This window comes from Seriola lalandi, unplaced genomic scaffold, assembly GCF_002814215.2.
Source record: "Seriola lalandi dorsalis isolate HSWRI2012SDOR001 ecotype SW California unplaced genomic scaffold, Sedor1 jcf7180002054660, whole genome shotgun sequence".
Classification (NCBI taxonomy): domain Eukaryota; kingdom Metazoa; phylum Chordata; class Actinopteri; order Carangiformes; family Carangidae; genus Seriola; species Seriola lalandi.
This window is the reverse complement of record NW_019525213.1, coordinates 1319564-1334839: the sequence shown is the minus strand read 5'-3', so window position 1 is coordinate 1334839 and position 15276 is coordinate 1319564. Positions and strand designations below refer to the sequence as shown.

Genomic DNA, 15276 nt, shown 5'->3' with positions numbered 1-15276 from the left:
CAGTGGGTCTACCAACACATAAATATTTGCAGTCATGTGTATTGGCACGGTGCAATGATATTTTTCAGTCTTTTTAGTGCTTTATATGCATTCCATTCAAAAGCCTGGAAAATAACAGACTTGTTTTCCAGACCTTATTTTTCAGCTCTGACAGAAAAATCTGAAAACAGAATGTTTTCTCTTCACTATGATGAGAAAAACTGAGATAATAAGATGGTCACTCTTACCTGGTTCCAACTTTATGATCTTCACAGCAGCAAGCTCTCCTGTTTGTATGTTTCGAGCCTGAAAGACACAACAGACACAACTGTCAGTGAGAAACTATGGACATTATACTGCTCATGTGACAGAAAATTAATGGTCAACCATTAAGTGGTGTAGCCTGTTTAATGATAATTGATTAGGTGATTAATTCATTTATCGAGGAACAATCAGATATATTTGTTGGTTCGAGCCTCTCAAATGTAAGAATTTGCTGCTCTTCTCTCTTTCAGCGCAGAAACAACTCGGCCATTGACAGAAAAATAACCGGTAAATATTCAGATAATTCGCTTAATGTATTTTCAAGCAAAAAAAATGCCAAACATTCCCTAGTTCCAGCTACTGAAATGCTCGAATACTCAAAAGTTCTGATGCCTTGTTTGTCTTTCTTGATAGTAAAGTGAATACTTTTAGAAATCACTGTGGGCTTTAGGGAATTGTGATGGACCATTTTTCACTCTCTTTAGACATTTTGGAAACCAAATGATTGATCAATTTAATGAGAAATTGAGAGAGAAAATTATTGTTAGTTGCAGCCTTACTTTCTTTTATATCAATATAAATGGAATATTTTGGGATATGGGACTGTTGGGCAAACAAAAAAAGCAGTGTGCCAATGTAACCCTGGGCTCTCAGAACTTGTCACTGATGTTTTAAACTGTTTTTTCACTATTATTTATTGACTCAACAGGAAATTAAATGAATAAACAGTCAACAAATGAATCGATTTATAATCGTTGCATGCAGCACTAGACCATGACTGCAGTTTTGGCCTACACAGGCATTAAACCAATGACTGTCGTTTGGATGATCCTTTCGCCTTCGTGAGAAGTGAAGTGAAAATATTCACTGTTTCATCGTTTTACATCCATCAGACAAACTCAAAATCATTACATTCTCAAGTAGTGCCTCGATAACCGGTTACCTCTACTGTATTTTCTCACTGGGCCAACAAAAATCAAACCAAAAGCCCTCTTAAACAAGCATCATCCCCAGAGGTCATTAGGGCAACCCATGGGTAGTGTTAGTCAGCAGGGAGAGGCTGGACACTGTCTGTCCACAACTATGACGAGCAGCAAACCTTTAAATATCTCTGCTGTGCATGACTTGTGATTTAGTCAGTCTTACAGTTGGATATTTTTGTTCATTCTCGTCATTTTTTTTCTCGTACATTACCAACTTAACAGTGTGATATCTTATTATAGCAGCAACTACATCTGAATGTATAGAAATACATTTCAAGAAGTATCCATCCATCATATGTGACATTCTCTTTCAAAGTAGGTTCCACTGACTTCCAAATCCAGGTCAAGACGGGATGCTCCCTAATCTGTGGGAGTGCAGCGATGAGACGAGCAGCTAAATCAACCGTAAACCACAAAAACCCTCCAGCATGGCCACCTTTCAACGCTGGGAATGTGCTGGTGGTGATTCACACATATAAACGGTAACCCACACAAAGCTTAAACTTGTTCTGCAGCTGATACGACACATGTATATAAACAACAACAGCACACAAACGAAAAACAACTTTCCTATTTTGCAAAACAGGACAGTTTTTCTACTGTGTATGTACTGCACCATGGCACATTAGATCAGCTTGCATATTGTTTATGTGACTTTCTGTGTTTAAGTAATGACCAAAGTGTTGCTTTCAACCTGTGTCTAGCTTCCTGAAACAGCAAAAAACCAACCTGAGAACTAAACCCCAAAAGAGGAAGTTTGCTGGCAGTTTACATATGTGATGCAGCAGACAAGACAGCTTGAACAACCTTAAACAGTCTTTGACAAGAGGAAGGAGGAGATGAGTCTGGCATGTAACAGACCTCTGAAGAGACAAAATCTGACACAAGATCAATCACCATGTCAGGCTCAGGGAAGAACAGGTGTGTCTGATGTTGACATGGACCTATGGTAACTGCAGTGAGGATGGACATATGAGAAACTTTTTACAATAAGGAAGAACATATTTCCTTTTATCCAACTTTTTCACAACTTCAACAAAGTTCTTATAAACTATGAAGGCTTACTGAGGTGTGTAGGATCAGAAACTCTTGACCTAAACATTATTGTTAAATAGAGTACAGGTGTGCACTTCGTAGGATTCTTCAGTTCCTTATTTGACATCCACTTTGAAACAAACAGAGGCAGTGCAAGTATCAACACCGCACTCACTTCCATTATTGACCTTTCCTAAATACTGTTAGTGGCCTTTCATCAATTCAAAAACAAAATTTGCCTATAAACATTTGTCTGGTAAAACTATTTAATCTTAGAGTAAGATTTTAGCACATAACGTCTAGCAACAATTAAAAAGTACAAATTCGAATTAAAATACAAGCATATAAATGGTAAATAAACTACACTGAGAGCCAAGGATATGACACTATAATGAAGATAAATGAATCATTATCACAGTAATAACAAAAAGGCAAAAATATGTGACTCTCAAATTAATATAATCGGATGTAATAAATCATCCAAAGTGAGGAATGCTGTGCACATTAAAATGCAACTGTGCACAGCAGACCAAAGGAGGACTTTTCCCAATCTGAGGTGTTTCCGCTGTCAGTGCGGCGCAGAACACACCCATAGTGAAACGCATGTTTAGACAGGGGCCTGATCATATTTCAGCCTGCTGCAGCCCTCAGCCTGCGAGCTCTGGGAGAATACCAGGCGCAGCATTCCACCGGTGGCCTGTCTGGGGGTGGGGGCTGGCCAGAGAGGCTTTGTATGGAGAGGGACCATGACAGGCTGCCTGAGCTATCACACTGTGGATCAGATGGGTCATCTGTTTGTCTGTGGCAGATGGATAAACAAGAAAATTCTCCAGCAAAACATACCTCACTACAGCCAACAGACAGTGGGAAAAATCTGGATAAACTACCACATATGACAAGATAGCTTCTGTGTAGACCTCACAAAAACATATATCTTTTATGTCTCTCAATATAGTTTTAATGCAATGCAGGAGCATGATGCCTGCTATCTCTCCAGTACATGCCAATGAAAGGTTTACAATAATTCCAGTAAATTCCCTCCAAAACTGCATCCACTTGACAGTAATTAAGTCATAAAGTAATATTGTCTTTTGATTGTCTTTTGATTTATAATTCCGGTAACAATTTGCTAATTTGGTCTTTCTTCACACACTTTGAAAAGTTTTGAGTTACTATGAGACTGAGTTGTACCTTTCCTTTTCAACAGAAATGTTGAGTCTGCAACAGTCCCGTTTTAGGCAGCTTAGTGCGTTTGTTTGCGGAACTGCAAATGTGTACATATTGTGGTCTGCCAAAAAAAACAAAATAACTACACTCACCTCACCTCATTTTATCTCATGTGTCTAAAATTAATTGTGCTAAACTTGAAGGTCTTTGAAAGACAGCAAATAAATTTAGTGCATGAATGATTAATGCCCTTAATTTACATAGATATACATGTATGTATTTATGGCAGAATTGCCTGCACAATCAAGATCTAAAAATGCTGTACAAAGTTCAATTGCTGTAATTTTACTAAATACTAATGATAGGCCAAAATGCTGCTGTTTCAATAATAGAATGGGCAACATTGTCACTACTGCAAAAAGAAAAACTGATGTGTATAAAATGGACAAGCAGGTACAAGCATCCACTGTTCATTTCACTCAACCTGAACAGCAAAACAAGTTCAGGAAATTGTTTCAGCTAACTGTAATACCACACAACCAGGACAGACAACATCTAGGTATATTGTAATATTACTGAAATCAAAGACAATAGTAGGGATGCAGCCATTAATTTCATTTTTGATTAATCTGCAGACTATATTCTTGATTAATCAACTGAAATTTTAATGCATAAATGTCATAAATGGTTTTGTACTGTTGGTTGGACAAAATAAGACATTTGAAAACATCACCTTGAAATCTGGGAGGATGTGATGGACATTTTTCAGTATTTTCTGACATTTAATAGATTATAAACCTAAATGCTTAATTGAAAAAATAATCAATAGATTAAATCAATTATGAACATAATCATTAGTCGCAGCCCTAACATATTACTCATCTTGTTTCATGTGACAGAAATGTGTGGTGAGCGACAATATGATCCCCATCCTTTGCTCATTGTAGTTCAGCCAATGGGAGTATTTTTGTAACTGAAAAAGTGGCATGAATGCATGCAGAAACTGGCCCTCATTCAACAGCTACTGTCAGATGCGTTGGCCACATGTTATCGATCATGACTCATAAAACAAACAACACTCTGCCTTAAATTATGGCTGTGGGGTTGATAATCCATGTGATGGTAAACCAAGATATCTCCAGCTCTAATGACAGGCTGTGGGAACCAGTAACTCCACTGTACCTTGTACACGTCTCCATATGTGCCACTTCCCACCCTCTGAATGAGCTCAAAGTCATGCTGAGGGTTCCTCCTCTGAATTTCACCGCTTGGTCGGGGAAAGATATCCATGGTAGCCTGAACCAAACGATCCTTTACATTTAGTTGGCTCGATCTATTGTGATGCTGGTTTGACGAAGCGAAGGTCCTGAATAGAAGTTGATCACGGTTACTCAGATGGTCCTTCTCCGTGCCCCATGTCCTGATAGAGAGACATAGGAAAAGTTTAGGAGGAAAGTATTAAGAGAACATAAATGCAAAATGTAACAGAAACATGTTTTTTTTTTCCTTTTTTCATTTATTTATGTTCCCCAACATCAACCCAGCAGACAAACTAAGGTGGACTACGTCGAAAATATGAATATTCTGTCACCATTACCATGACATCTGTCACACAAACAACTCTGGTATTTGTTTTCTCTTAAACGTGCCCTCAAAATAAAGTATTTGAGGCTCGCAATAAAGCATAGAATAATCCAGAAAGCATTCAAATAACATTAGCTTGTGTCTAACGTTAGCATGGGCACTGGTCATTCCAGCAAATAGCCAGATCCAGGTCTGGTCTACTCTGGATGTGGTGAGTTAGGGGCTTAGCATCAGGTCAGCTAATGCTAACTAGCAAACGTTAACTTAGCTTCGCCGCTGGTTCTAACTTCAACTGTGCCTACCTTTTACAATACAAACACGTCGGATGAGCGCTTCTTGCATTTTAAATCTTTTCCAGGCTTTTAACTGTACGATGGCGTCGAATAATCGCACAAAGAAAGAAAAGCGGTCCCCCTTTGTTATCGAGGAAACAGTAGTAAACTTCAGTCGGCTGTGGCTGTTCGCTCCGTCTCCTTCAGTGCAACGGCAGCGCAGACGTTACAGTCGAGTTCAGTCCTCGCAACAATGCCAGCATTAAGTTTAGCCGCTGACATGTCATTTCCCTCTGTTGACAGTTTTAGAGAAGCGTCAGGCACATACGTAAAAGATGAACGGCAAGCTACATAAGTAATGTCAAGTAGCACTCTTAAATGCAGTCCAAAAAAATCACCCGAAAAAAGCAACAGTCTGTAGCTAATCTCTGAGGAGTCGCAGTTACTGGATTCTGATGCTGCATTCAGGAACTCCTCGTAAAATCTAAACTGTCATTAATAATAATAATTTAAAAAAAAAGCAATACAAAATGTCTGGTCCCACAGCCACATGATGTTAACATAAAATGATTAAACAATTACAATATCATTGAGCATATAATTAAAGTATTTGTTATTGGGCATCGAGAGAATTGCTTTCTACATTAACAGAAGCATAGCAAGGATAAAATATTTTTTTGATAGTTACTGTAAGTCAGTGTAAACGTCAACTTTTTTTGCACCATTTATTGGTAAGCAGTACTGTGTTTCAGCCCATAAAATTCACAAGTATTAGAGAAAACATTGACATTCCCATTCTTCTGTGATGGATAATAACTAAGTACATTTACCTCAGTAGTGTATGGTTATCAGGTAATGGAATTTACCCATAGTATTTAAATTTTCCTCTCCTTTATACTTCTACTCAACTACATTTAAGTTGCTTTTGAATGAGATGACTGCTTCACTTTAGCCCCCCTTTTGTGACAAACTATTCGTGTCCACCCCAATGCAGGAATGGACTAGCCCATGTGCACCTTTCAGAGAAGGATAGCCCCCCTGAGAGACTCTAATATTGTTTTAGATACAAAAAACATTATGTCAAATTGTTTATTCAACCACCAGTAACAGCCTTCAATGATAATATAGTAAAATTTATAAATACAAACATTATATTCAGGTTTTTTTGTTCCACTATTCCCCTCACTACTACACAACTGCCAGCATATAGTGTAATTTTTTGTCTAGATATTTACGACAGTACGCGAAGGCAGCATGTATTCCAATCTCTGTGTAATTGGCGCCACTTAACGGCGTAAGCAGGAAATGCATGTAAGGTAATTTAACAACAGGCTGAATGAAAGAGCCTTGATATCAATTGCAAAGGCCGTACTTGGCGGTGGCTCTTATTTTGACACACCGAACAGCGAACCACATTCATTTTTTCCGCATTATTAAGCTGCTACTTCACAGCAAGAAGGGAACAACAGACAACAGCGCCACCTGGCTGCACATGCGACCGCTGCATCAGGCTAGGAAGAAAAGCTCCATCATCCTCCTGTGATACGAGCATCGTTTCGGCGGAGATAGGGCATCCTCCCCACCCCCGACACTCATGACTACCGACTAGGGTCGCTCATTAACGGACAAATAGAGGGATATAAGGACAGTATTATGTCGAAGCACCGCAAAGACAGAGACAGCTGGGGTGAGTGTACGTACGACATTTGATATTTCACGCTTTCCTTGACGCACATAGCGTTTTTTTTTTTTATTATTCGTGTCGAGACGAGGGTGTAAGCAACGCAACCAATTACATATTTATCTTAGACTCCATGACGAAAGGCTTGTTTTCATTTCGACAAAGAATTGTGACCAATGTGTGTTTATTTTGATCCTGACAAAATGTGATGTTTCTGGCAGTGAGAAATACACCATGTTTGTGTTTGTCACTGCAGGACTATCGGCCAATCAAGCACAAGAAAGCAGACATTTTTTTTTATAAATATGTTTTACCATGAAATATCCAAAATGATTTCAATAGCCAGCACACAGGAAATATCCTCTTGGGATGGTCCAGGCCACAAAAGGCCTGAAAATAACCTTCTGCTATTATTGAGTTTATCACTGTGAGCCTCTTATCATGGTCTATGGTGCATCTGGCATGAAATTATGTAATATTACATCAGTAAATAGCTTGCCATCACACTCATCACCATCATCTTTGCCCCAATCATTATTGCTATCATCATTAACACCACCACCACCATGATTAGGATGATAACCAGCATCTTGATTGCCACTGACATCACTCTGTGGCCCATGTTATCTTTAAATACAGGCCTGCAAAGGGGGAAAATGACTGAATGACTGTTTTAGGAGTGGATGAAAAAAGGGGGTAAATGCTGCTGTTTGTCATTAGAGAGTTTATCTGGGCTGACCCACTTTAAGCAGACACTGCTCCTGATGTCTTCGGCTGTTTTAAGGGCAGCAGCAACATGATCAGGTTAACCAGGAAGGCTAGTGCCGGGCTTGGGTGAGGCCTTTGCAGGAGATGTGAAGTGAAGCTGACAGTCTTCTTCAGGCCTGAGAGGAAACCTTGGATGATTCCTCCTTAAATTATTCACTGTGCATACTTGGCACCCTGCATTAATCTTTTAGCATCCTTCCAAATTTTGCCTGTTACTGTGCCTTTGTGAGATATATAAGCATGCTTAATATGCAATTACACAATTAACTCAGCATCACAGCCACTGAGATTGACGTGGGTGAATGTGTGTAAGGAATTTTTTTATTCTTCAGCAAGAGATCCTGTTTCTGTGCTTTGCAGAACTTACATCGGCTGATCTAAGTTTGTTGTAGCATTAGAAAAAAAAAATTGAAAAAAAGTGGGATTATGGAGCTAAAATTCCCCCAATCTGTGCTTCAGGACGTCATGCAGCTTGCACACTCTACATGAGACAGCAGAGATTGGAAACACACTGAGTCACTGCCTGGAAAGCTCCGGAAAAAGCTCTGAATGCACATGATCTCATTGGATGCTCACAGATGGGATTGATGGCATGGTGTAATTCATTATTGTTATTAACAAGCTTGCGGGCGAAGCCATTGATCTGGGGCTAACAGGAAGTAATAATGGACTCAACTTTTCCTGTTTGCTCATCTAATGGACCGCTGTGTTTTCTTATCATCTCTGTGAAGAAGTTATGGCTGTTAACTTGCACTTTGCTTGACTTTCTGGTGCTAATTTATGTAGAAAAATATCAGTACACTAATTACTTATCATCAACACTGTTCTGTCTTTGCATACAACGACATTCATAGTTGAAAATATGTTTAGTTAAGGTTCATTTGTCCCCCTTTCAGGTTCATTCCCCTGCCTGCCTTTTTAATCTGCACCCCCTCTGACTTGTCCCCCAGGGTCCCTCAGTGACAAAAATGTCTACGACTGGAGCTCAGAGGAGGAGGAGCCGGATGGACGAGCCCGGCCCGTCCAGGTGCTGCTGGTCAAAGACGACCACACCTTCGAGCTGGACGAGGCGGCGCTGAGTCGCATCCTGCTGGCCGAGGAGGTCAGAGACCGCGACGTGGTGGCCATCTCTGTGGCTGGGGCTTTCCGCAAGGGCAAGTCATTCCTCATGGACTTCATGCTGCGTTACATGTACAACCATGTAAGTGTCTGGGTCTGTGCAAGCTCAGCTTTCGAATGTGGACCTCCTACCTCAGAACTGCAACAAAAATCTACTGAGAAAAACCAATATGTGATATTTTATTTTTACATAACAGATATATTCATCTCTTCAGGATGGAAAAGTCAGATGATTTAGCTCATTATTGGATATTTCAAAACTGCATTTAAAGTCACACTTCTCACATTTTTTCAGTGAAGGGATGTTTAAAAAGGCGGCAAGAAAATAATAGGCTGCAGTGCATGAATGAATTCAAATAAAGAATCAATGAACAATGAAATAATAGGTAAATAAACAAAGAGTGTTGGTGCATGTGCACATACGAGCTTACATATACATTTCTTTATACCGATCAATACAAGATATGTGTATGTGTTTACTAAATGTGCAGTATGTATGTGTGTGGGGAGGAAATGTCTGTGGTGGAGGCTTTATGCACAAGCATGTGTACTTGTTTCACATACAGATGATGCAGTATTCAATATTTAATCCAAAGCAATATAAGAAGATAAGAAACTGACCCACTGAACTAACCCGTCTGATGTCTTTGTGCTCAGGCCTCTGATGTCTGGCTCGGGGAAGCAGACGAGCCTCTGACCGGCTTCTCCTGGAGGGGGGGCTCCGAGAGGGAGACCACTGGGATCCAGATCTGGAGTGAGGTCTTTCTGGTGGACAAGCCAGATGGAAGAAAGGTGAAGTCTTAACTATTCTGTACTATTCCCTGGCAGGATTGAGCAGACTATTACAATACAGTGAGGTACAATGTGACATAATTCAACATGACACAGTAAGATGCTATCATAACCTTTTCCCCATTGCTTTAAAATTACTCATTTTTATTTGTATTAATCTTGGCAACAGCTTTGCCCCTTCTTCACTTCTTCTCGGCTTCATATTCATATAGTTACACACATTCACACTTAGAAACTGCAGGAGGAAGTCAGTTTTTGCATTTAGACACTTCTAAGAAACTTCCGCAACACAGCTGCAAGGCAAAAGAAAGGCCTGAGTGCCATTGGTTGTCAGCTTTAAAACTGACCTCAAAATAATAATAAAGATGTCCCCATACTGTCTTAAATTCAAGATCTTTTAGAGCTGCATTAAAAAACAAACCAACGAGCTCAGGCAGCTGCTTTACTCATTTTTCTTTGCCTACATGTTCCCTGGAGCTCCAGCTCTTCCATAATAATCCACATACTATATTACAACTCTCTTTACTCAGCACAATCGAGGCAGGGGAAACATGCAGACCACCTTGCAGCGCAGGTCAGTGTCTTCATCTGTCTCATTACACAGGTTGCTGTATTGCTAATGGACACACAAGGCACGTTTGACAGCCAGTCGACGCTGAGGGATTCTGCCACTGTTTTCGCTCTGAGCACCATGATAAGCTCCATGCAGGTACGATGACTTTTACCCGTCTGACCCAGCTTTGCTTTAGTGAAGACTATGAATATTTAATCATATGTATGAAAGAGTATAGTACAGTTATATTTTTAGCACTAGCTAGTGACATTGTTCTAGCAATGGCAATATAGCGCCATGTCAGTTGCCCCCCCCCCCCACACACACTTTGGTATGAGCTGGATTGCCATGAAATTTGGTACAAACATTCATGTTCCCCTCAGGATGAATTATTCCAGCTTTGGTGACCCCTTAACGTTTCATCTAGCGCCATCATCAGGTCAAAAGCGTGACTGTAAACTCTTACATGGTTTGTTCTTTGACTGTTATGGAGCAGCGTTAAAGAAATAATACTGTGTATGCATGTTCTGTTTCAGGTTTACAATATCTCACAGAATGTACAAGAGGACGACCTTCAGCACTTGCAGGTAACACTGTCGAACATCACCACTAATGCTCGATTGAGAGCTTAAACAGCAGGGTCCAGATTTGAAACCTGTATATTAGTATTTGGCTGTGTACTGTGGCTTATAGCAGAAACATAACCAACCAGTTGTAATTAAAAAACTTCCACATATATTCAAATTCTGAATTTAAGTGCTCCACAGAAGCTCTTCAGCATCCAAGGGCACAAATATACCTGATCTTTCATAAAAACGACTATGGTACTTAAAGGTCCCGTATTGTATAAAGGTAGATTTCCATGTATTGTTTGATTATAGATCAGGTCTAGGTTCTTTATTAATACTGTGTAAGTATCAAAGCCTCAGTCCACAGAGAAACACACACAGTCTGTATTCAGAAACTGAGCCTTAAAACGAGCCGCCAGGACTTCTGTAACTTTGTGATGTCACAACAAAGCAGTTACCACCCTCAGCCACGCCCCAAGCCCCGCCCACCTGGACCCACCGTCCGAATGTTTACCTGCAATCTGCTTTACTTTTATTCAATCACTCAGAAATCAGCCAATCAGAGGAGAGGCTCAGAGTCTCTCTTTTGATTGGCTCACCGACCTGTTGTTGATGTAAAACTATATCTTCTTATGGATATCAAACCTTCAAATAAAAGTGTAAAAAGTGGGACGTTTAATCAAAACATTTGACATTGTCTCTGATTTGGTTTTATCCTCATTTATTTCAGCTTTTCACTGAGTATGGCAGACTAGCAATGGAGGAGACTTTCCTCAAACCATTCCAGGTACTGTATAATAGTTTCACTTGCTGGAGTTGCGACACTGTGCTGATTGAAGACAAATGCCTGTAAATGACATTTAAACATTGTTACTGGTATTTATTTTTTAAGCAGCTTGAAATACTGAATTGAGGTTTGTTATGTAAGAGAATTTAATGAGCAACGGAAAGTTTAATCACTGAAAAGGATTTCAAAGTGAACAACTGGCAGCTGTGTAATTACTTGTAGATGTGATTTGACTAAAATCTCCAGTTGTGTCAGTTAGGTCATGAATCACAGTGACATTTTCTTTTTTCCAGTCCATGATTTTCCTCGTTCGAGACTGGAGTTTTCCGTACGAGTTTCCCTACGGACAAGAAGGAGGCATGAAGTTCCTGGAGAAGAGACTGAAGGTCAGTCGTCACTGATGTCACAGGGGTTGAAGGTCAAGTCACTTTCCCTCCTGTCAGGAGGGTTTCCACTCGCTGCGTGCGACTCGCTGATAAAGTGCAGTTTGAAAGAATCGCAGCGCAGATTCACATGAGGTTGGCAGAACCAAAACTGAATCATGTCTAACGTGTGCTCGTGTCTGTGGTGCAGATCTCAGAGAACCAGCACGAAGAGCTGCAGAACGTGCGTAAACACATCCACTCCTGCTTCACCAACATCTCCTGTTTCCTGATGCCTCACCCCGGCCTCAAGGTGGCCACTAACCCGCACTTTGATGGAAGAATTAAAGGTACGCTCTAGCTGTTTCTTTGATGTTAAGGTTCTCAGTTGAAGTTTGAAATGCAGGCAAAACAAAGCAAATCATCTACCAGATATTAAATATGATTGAATGAATGTTGCTCTTCCTCCTCCTCCCCGTCCAGAAATCGATGGCGAGTTCATAAACAACCTGAAGGTTCTGGTCCCGTGGCTCCTCAGTCCTCGTAACATCGACGTGAAGGAGATCAACGGCAGCAAAATCACCTGCAGAGGCCTGGTGGAGTACTTCAAGGTCGGAAAGAAGGACGTTACTGTGAAGCACACGCGCCGACTTCTGGCACATTAAAAACCACATAGGCTCCATAAATCAGACATACAGCGATACCACGAAGGGATATTCAAATTATCAACCGCCATCATATTTCTCCTGCTGTCCCTCTTCCCCTTGCTTTGGATTCACAGTCATATATTGTCTTTTTATCATGTGTAACAGTAACTTTAAATCTCTGTTCTATTCCTGATTTAATTTGTTTCCTTCACTTGTCTTCACTCTTTATTTCAGGCATACATCAAAATTTACCAAGGCGAGGAGCTGCCGCATCCAAAATCCATGCTACAGGTAAATTATTTTTTCACTGTTTTGTTGATGTAGTGATGTTGATGTTTCCATGGCGACACAAGACTTTCAAGTGCAGCTTCCTGCCTCTCCTCACTTTGTCTCAACACACTTTCGAGTCACTATCTATGTTGGTGTATGTAGGATTTAGTTCCTTTTTCCTTCCTTCATATATAGTAGATTTATATAATATTGTATTTTTTTAATTACTCACCTGTGCACCTGTTCTTGTACTTGTGATGCTGTGACTCAATCAGCACTATATTTTCATGTGCTTCCTCTCAGGCCACAGCAGAGGCGAATAACTTGGCAGCGGTCGCAGCCGCAAAAGATCTGTACAACAAGAAAATGGAGGAGGTAGGTGAAGACATGAAGAGGAAATCCCAAACAAATCCCAAGCTGTAGGATCCGTCTTCATTTGTCCACTCTTTCCCGTCCCCAGGTCTGTGGTGGTGATCGGCCCTTCCTGGCCCCCAGCGAGCTCCAGGCCCGACACAGCGTCATCAGGGAGGAGGCCCTGCAGGTGTTTCGGGGGGTGAAGAAGATGGGAGGCGAGGAGTTCAGCCGCCGCTACCTGCAGCAGCTGGAGGGCGAGATCGACGAGGTCTTTGTCCAGTACATCAAGCACAATGACTCCAAGAACATTTTCCACGCAGCCCGCACGCCGGCCACCCTGTTCGTGGTCATCTTTGTCATGTATGTGGCCGCGGGCATCACGGGCTTTGTGGGCGTGGACATCATAGCCAGCTTGTGCAACATGATCCTGGGTCTGGCACTGATCACTCTCTGCACCTGGGCCTACATCCGGTACTCCGGGGAATACCGAGAACTCGGCGCCGTCATCGACCAGGTGGCTGGTGCACTGTGGGACCAGGTAAATCAACAATAACATTAATGAAGTTAAACGCAAAGCTGGCTGTCTGACTTTATCAATACTTGAATCAATACTCGCCAGGTTCAACCTTAGACGGCAGCCAATGAAACGGTCAGGATTTACCTAACGTCTTATTAGGACTCAGGTTTGCTCCCTTACTTTGTTGTAAGTAGACTCAACACAATTTTATGAAATCAGTTTGTAGTTAAATCAATTAATAATCAATTATAGTACCAGAAAAAAAACAGAGCTACAACTGCGAATTTTTTTAATTATTGATTATTCAAATTTTTTCTATAAAGTGTTAGAAAATATTTGAAAAATACCTATCACTATTTCCCAAAGCTCAAGCTGGTCTGTTCAAATAGCTTGTTATGGTCCAAACAACAGAGCAGAACCCAAAGTGATTAAGTGACATTACAGACGACTGAGAAAACCAACGAATATTCACATCTGAGAAGCAGAACCCTGCGAATCTGTGGCATTTTACTAAAATATAACTTAAACAATAAATCTGCTCTCTGCTAATTTTCTTTTTGCTGAATAATCAACATCCCAGAATGCACTACGTACAGCGAAGACGAACACTGCACACTGAGCTGCACCTCCATCAGTATCTGAGTATCATTAAACCACTAGGTGGCAACAGTCTCCTTGGAATCAGTGACAGGATCCATCCAGGCTCAGATCCACCACAGCAATAATGATCTGTTATTGACACACCTTTTTTATTGTATGTGTTATGTTATATGCGCATGTATGTGCTCACACTGTATATATTCTTTCTTTTTTAATGCCTCTGCAGGGGAGCACAAATGAGGTAAGTGGAGCAGTGCTCATGGGAATATTTACAAAAAGCAACTGTACAGACAGACAGCAGGGACAGACCCTCAAAATCTGTAATTTTAATATTAGTAGGAAACTGTGGAGGCCAAGGCACGGATGAATAAATCAGTGACACTTTGTGTGACTTTGCTGCCTCCTCTTGTCACTATTATCCAAGGCTGTATTACAAACTGGGCTAATTGGGCAACTGCCCCAGAACTCGAGGCTTAATTAATGTATTTAGTCTAATTACAACACTGAAAGTCGAGGCCCATGTAATATTCCACCACAGAAAAACTCGAGTGTGTAATTTCCACTTAGGATGTGCTGCCCTCCTATTTTTGTCCCCCTCACTTTTATTGTCTCAGGCTCATCTTCTTGTTCCCTGACTGTCCAGCCACCACAGTCCAGATGCCAGAACATCAGTAAAACTGCTCAGTTATTACCATGTGTTCACAACAATAAGCTTATTGAGAAAATTTTTCTTTACCCCTCAGACTCAAAACAGGCTGCCCTATCTTTTTGGTAACCACCGTGTCCTGTCTCTGCTCCACAGGCTCTCTACAAGCTGTATAATGTAGCGGCCAATCACAGGCACCTGTATCACCACGCCTTCCCCGGGCCTCAGGTGGAGGAGGTTGCCGAGGAGCAGGACAAGAAGAGGGACTGATTAGATAGAGACAAGAACACAGCAGAGACTTCCTGGTGATGGACGGGGTAGGAGGGA

General features: G+C 41.0%; 2 protein-coding genes across 4 annotated transcripts in view; one reads left to right on the top strand and one right to left on the bottom strand.

Annotated features, from left to right (window-relative positions):
* map4k5 (mitogen-activated protein kinase kinase kinase kinase 5) overlaps positions 1–5736 on the bottom strand; it is a 31361-nt gene extending 25625 nt beyond the window's left edge. For both annotated transcript variants that reach the window (XM_087177898.1, XM_023420973.2), the window contains exons 1-3: positions 5315–5736; positions 4611–4848; positions 228–285 (exon numbers count right to left, since the gene is read on the bottom strand). In XM_087177898.1, coding sequence (XP_087034024.1) covers positions 228–285; positions 4611–4718 — 166 coding nt within the window. In that variant the 5' untranslated portion in view covers positions 4719–4848; positions 5315–5736. The remainder of the gene's footprint in view (positions 1–227; positions 286–4610; positions 4849–5314) is intronic.
* Positions 5737–6776: 1040 nt separating this feature from the next.
* atl1 (atlastin GTPase 1) lies at positions 6777–15260 on the top strand. 2 transcript variants are annotated; one of them, XM_023420976.2, is made up of 14 exons: positions 6777–6971; positions 8684–8934; positions 9510–9644; positions 10249–10353; positions 10734–10784; positions 11497–11553; positions 11847–11939; positions 12127–12265; positions 12399–12526; positions 12797–12853; positions 13136–13207; positions 13293–13724; positions 14530–14544; positions 15106–15260. In XM_023420976.2, the coding sequence occupies exons 1-14, from the start codon at positions 6938–6940 to the stop codon at positions 15217–15219; spliced, it is 1683 nt and encodes a 560-aa protein (XP_023276744.1). In that variant the 5' UTR covers positions 6777–6937; the 3' UTR covers positions 15220–15260. The 2 variants fall into 2 exon arrangements, with proteins under 2 accessions (XP_023276744.1, XP_023276742.1); XM_023420974.2 differs by having other exon boundaries at positions 6777–6977.
* The last annotated feature ends 16 nt before the right edge of the window (positions 15261–15276 follow it).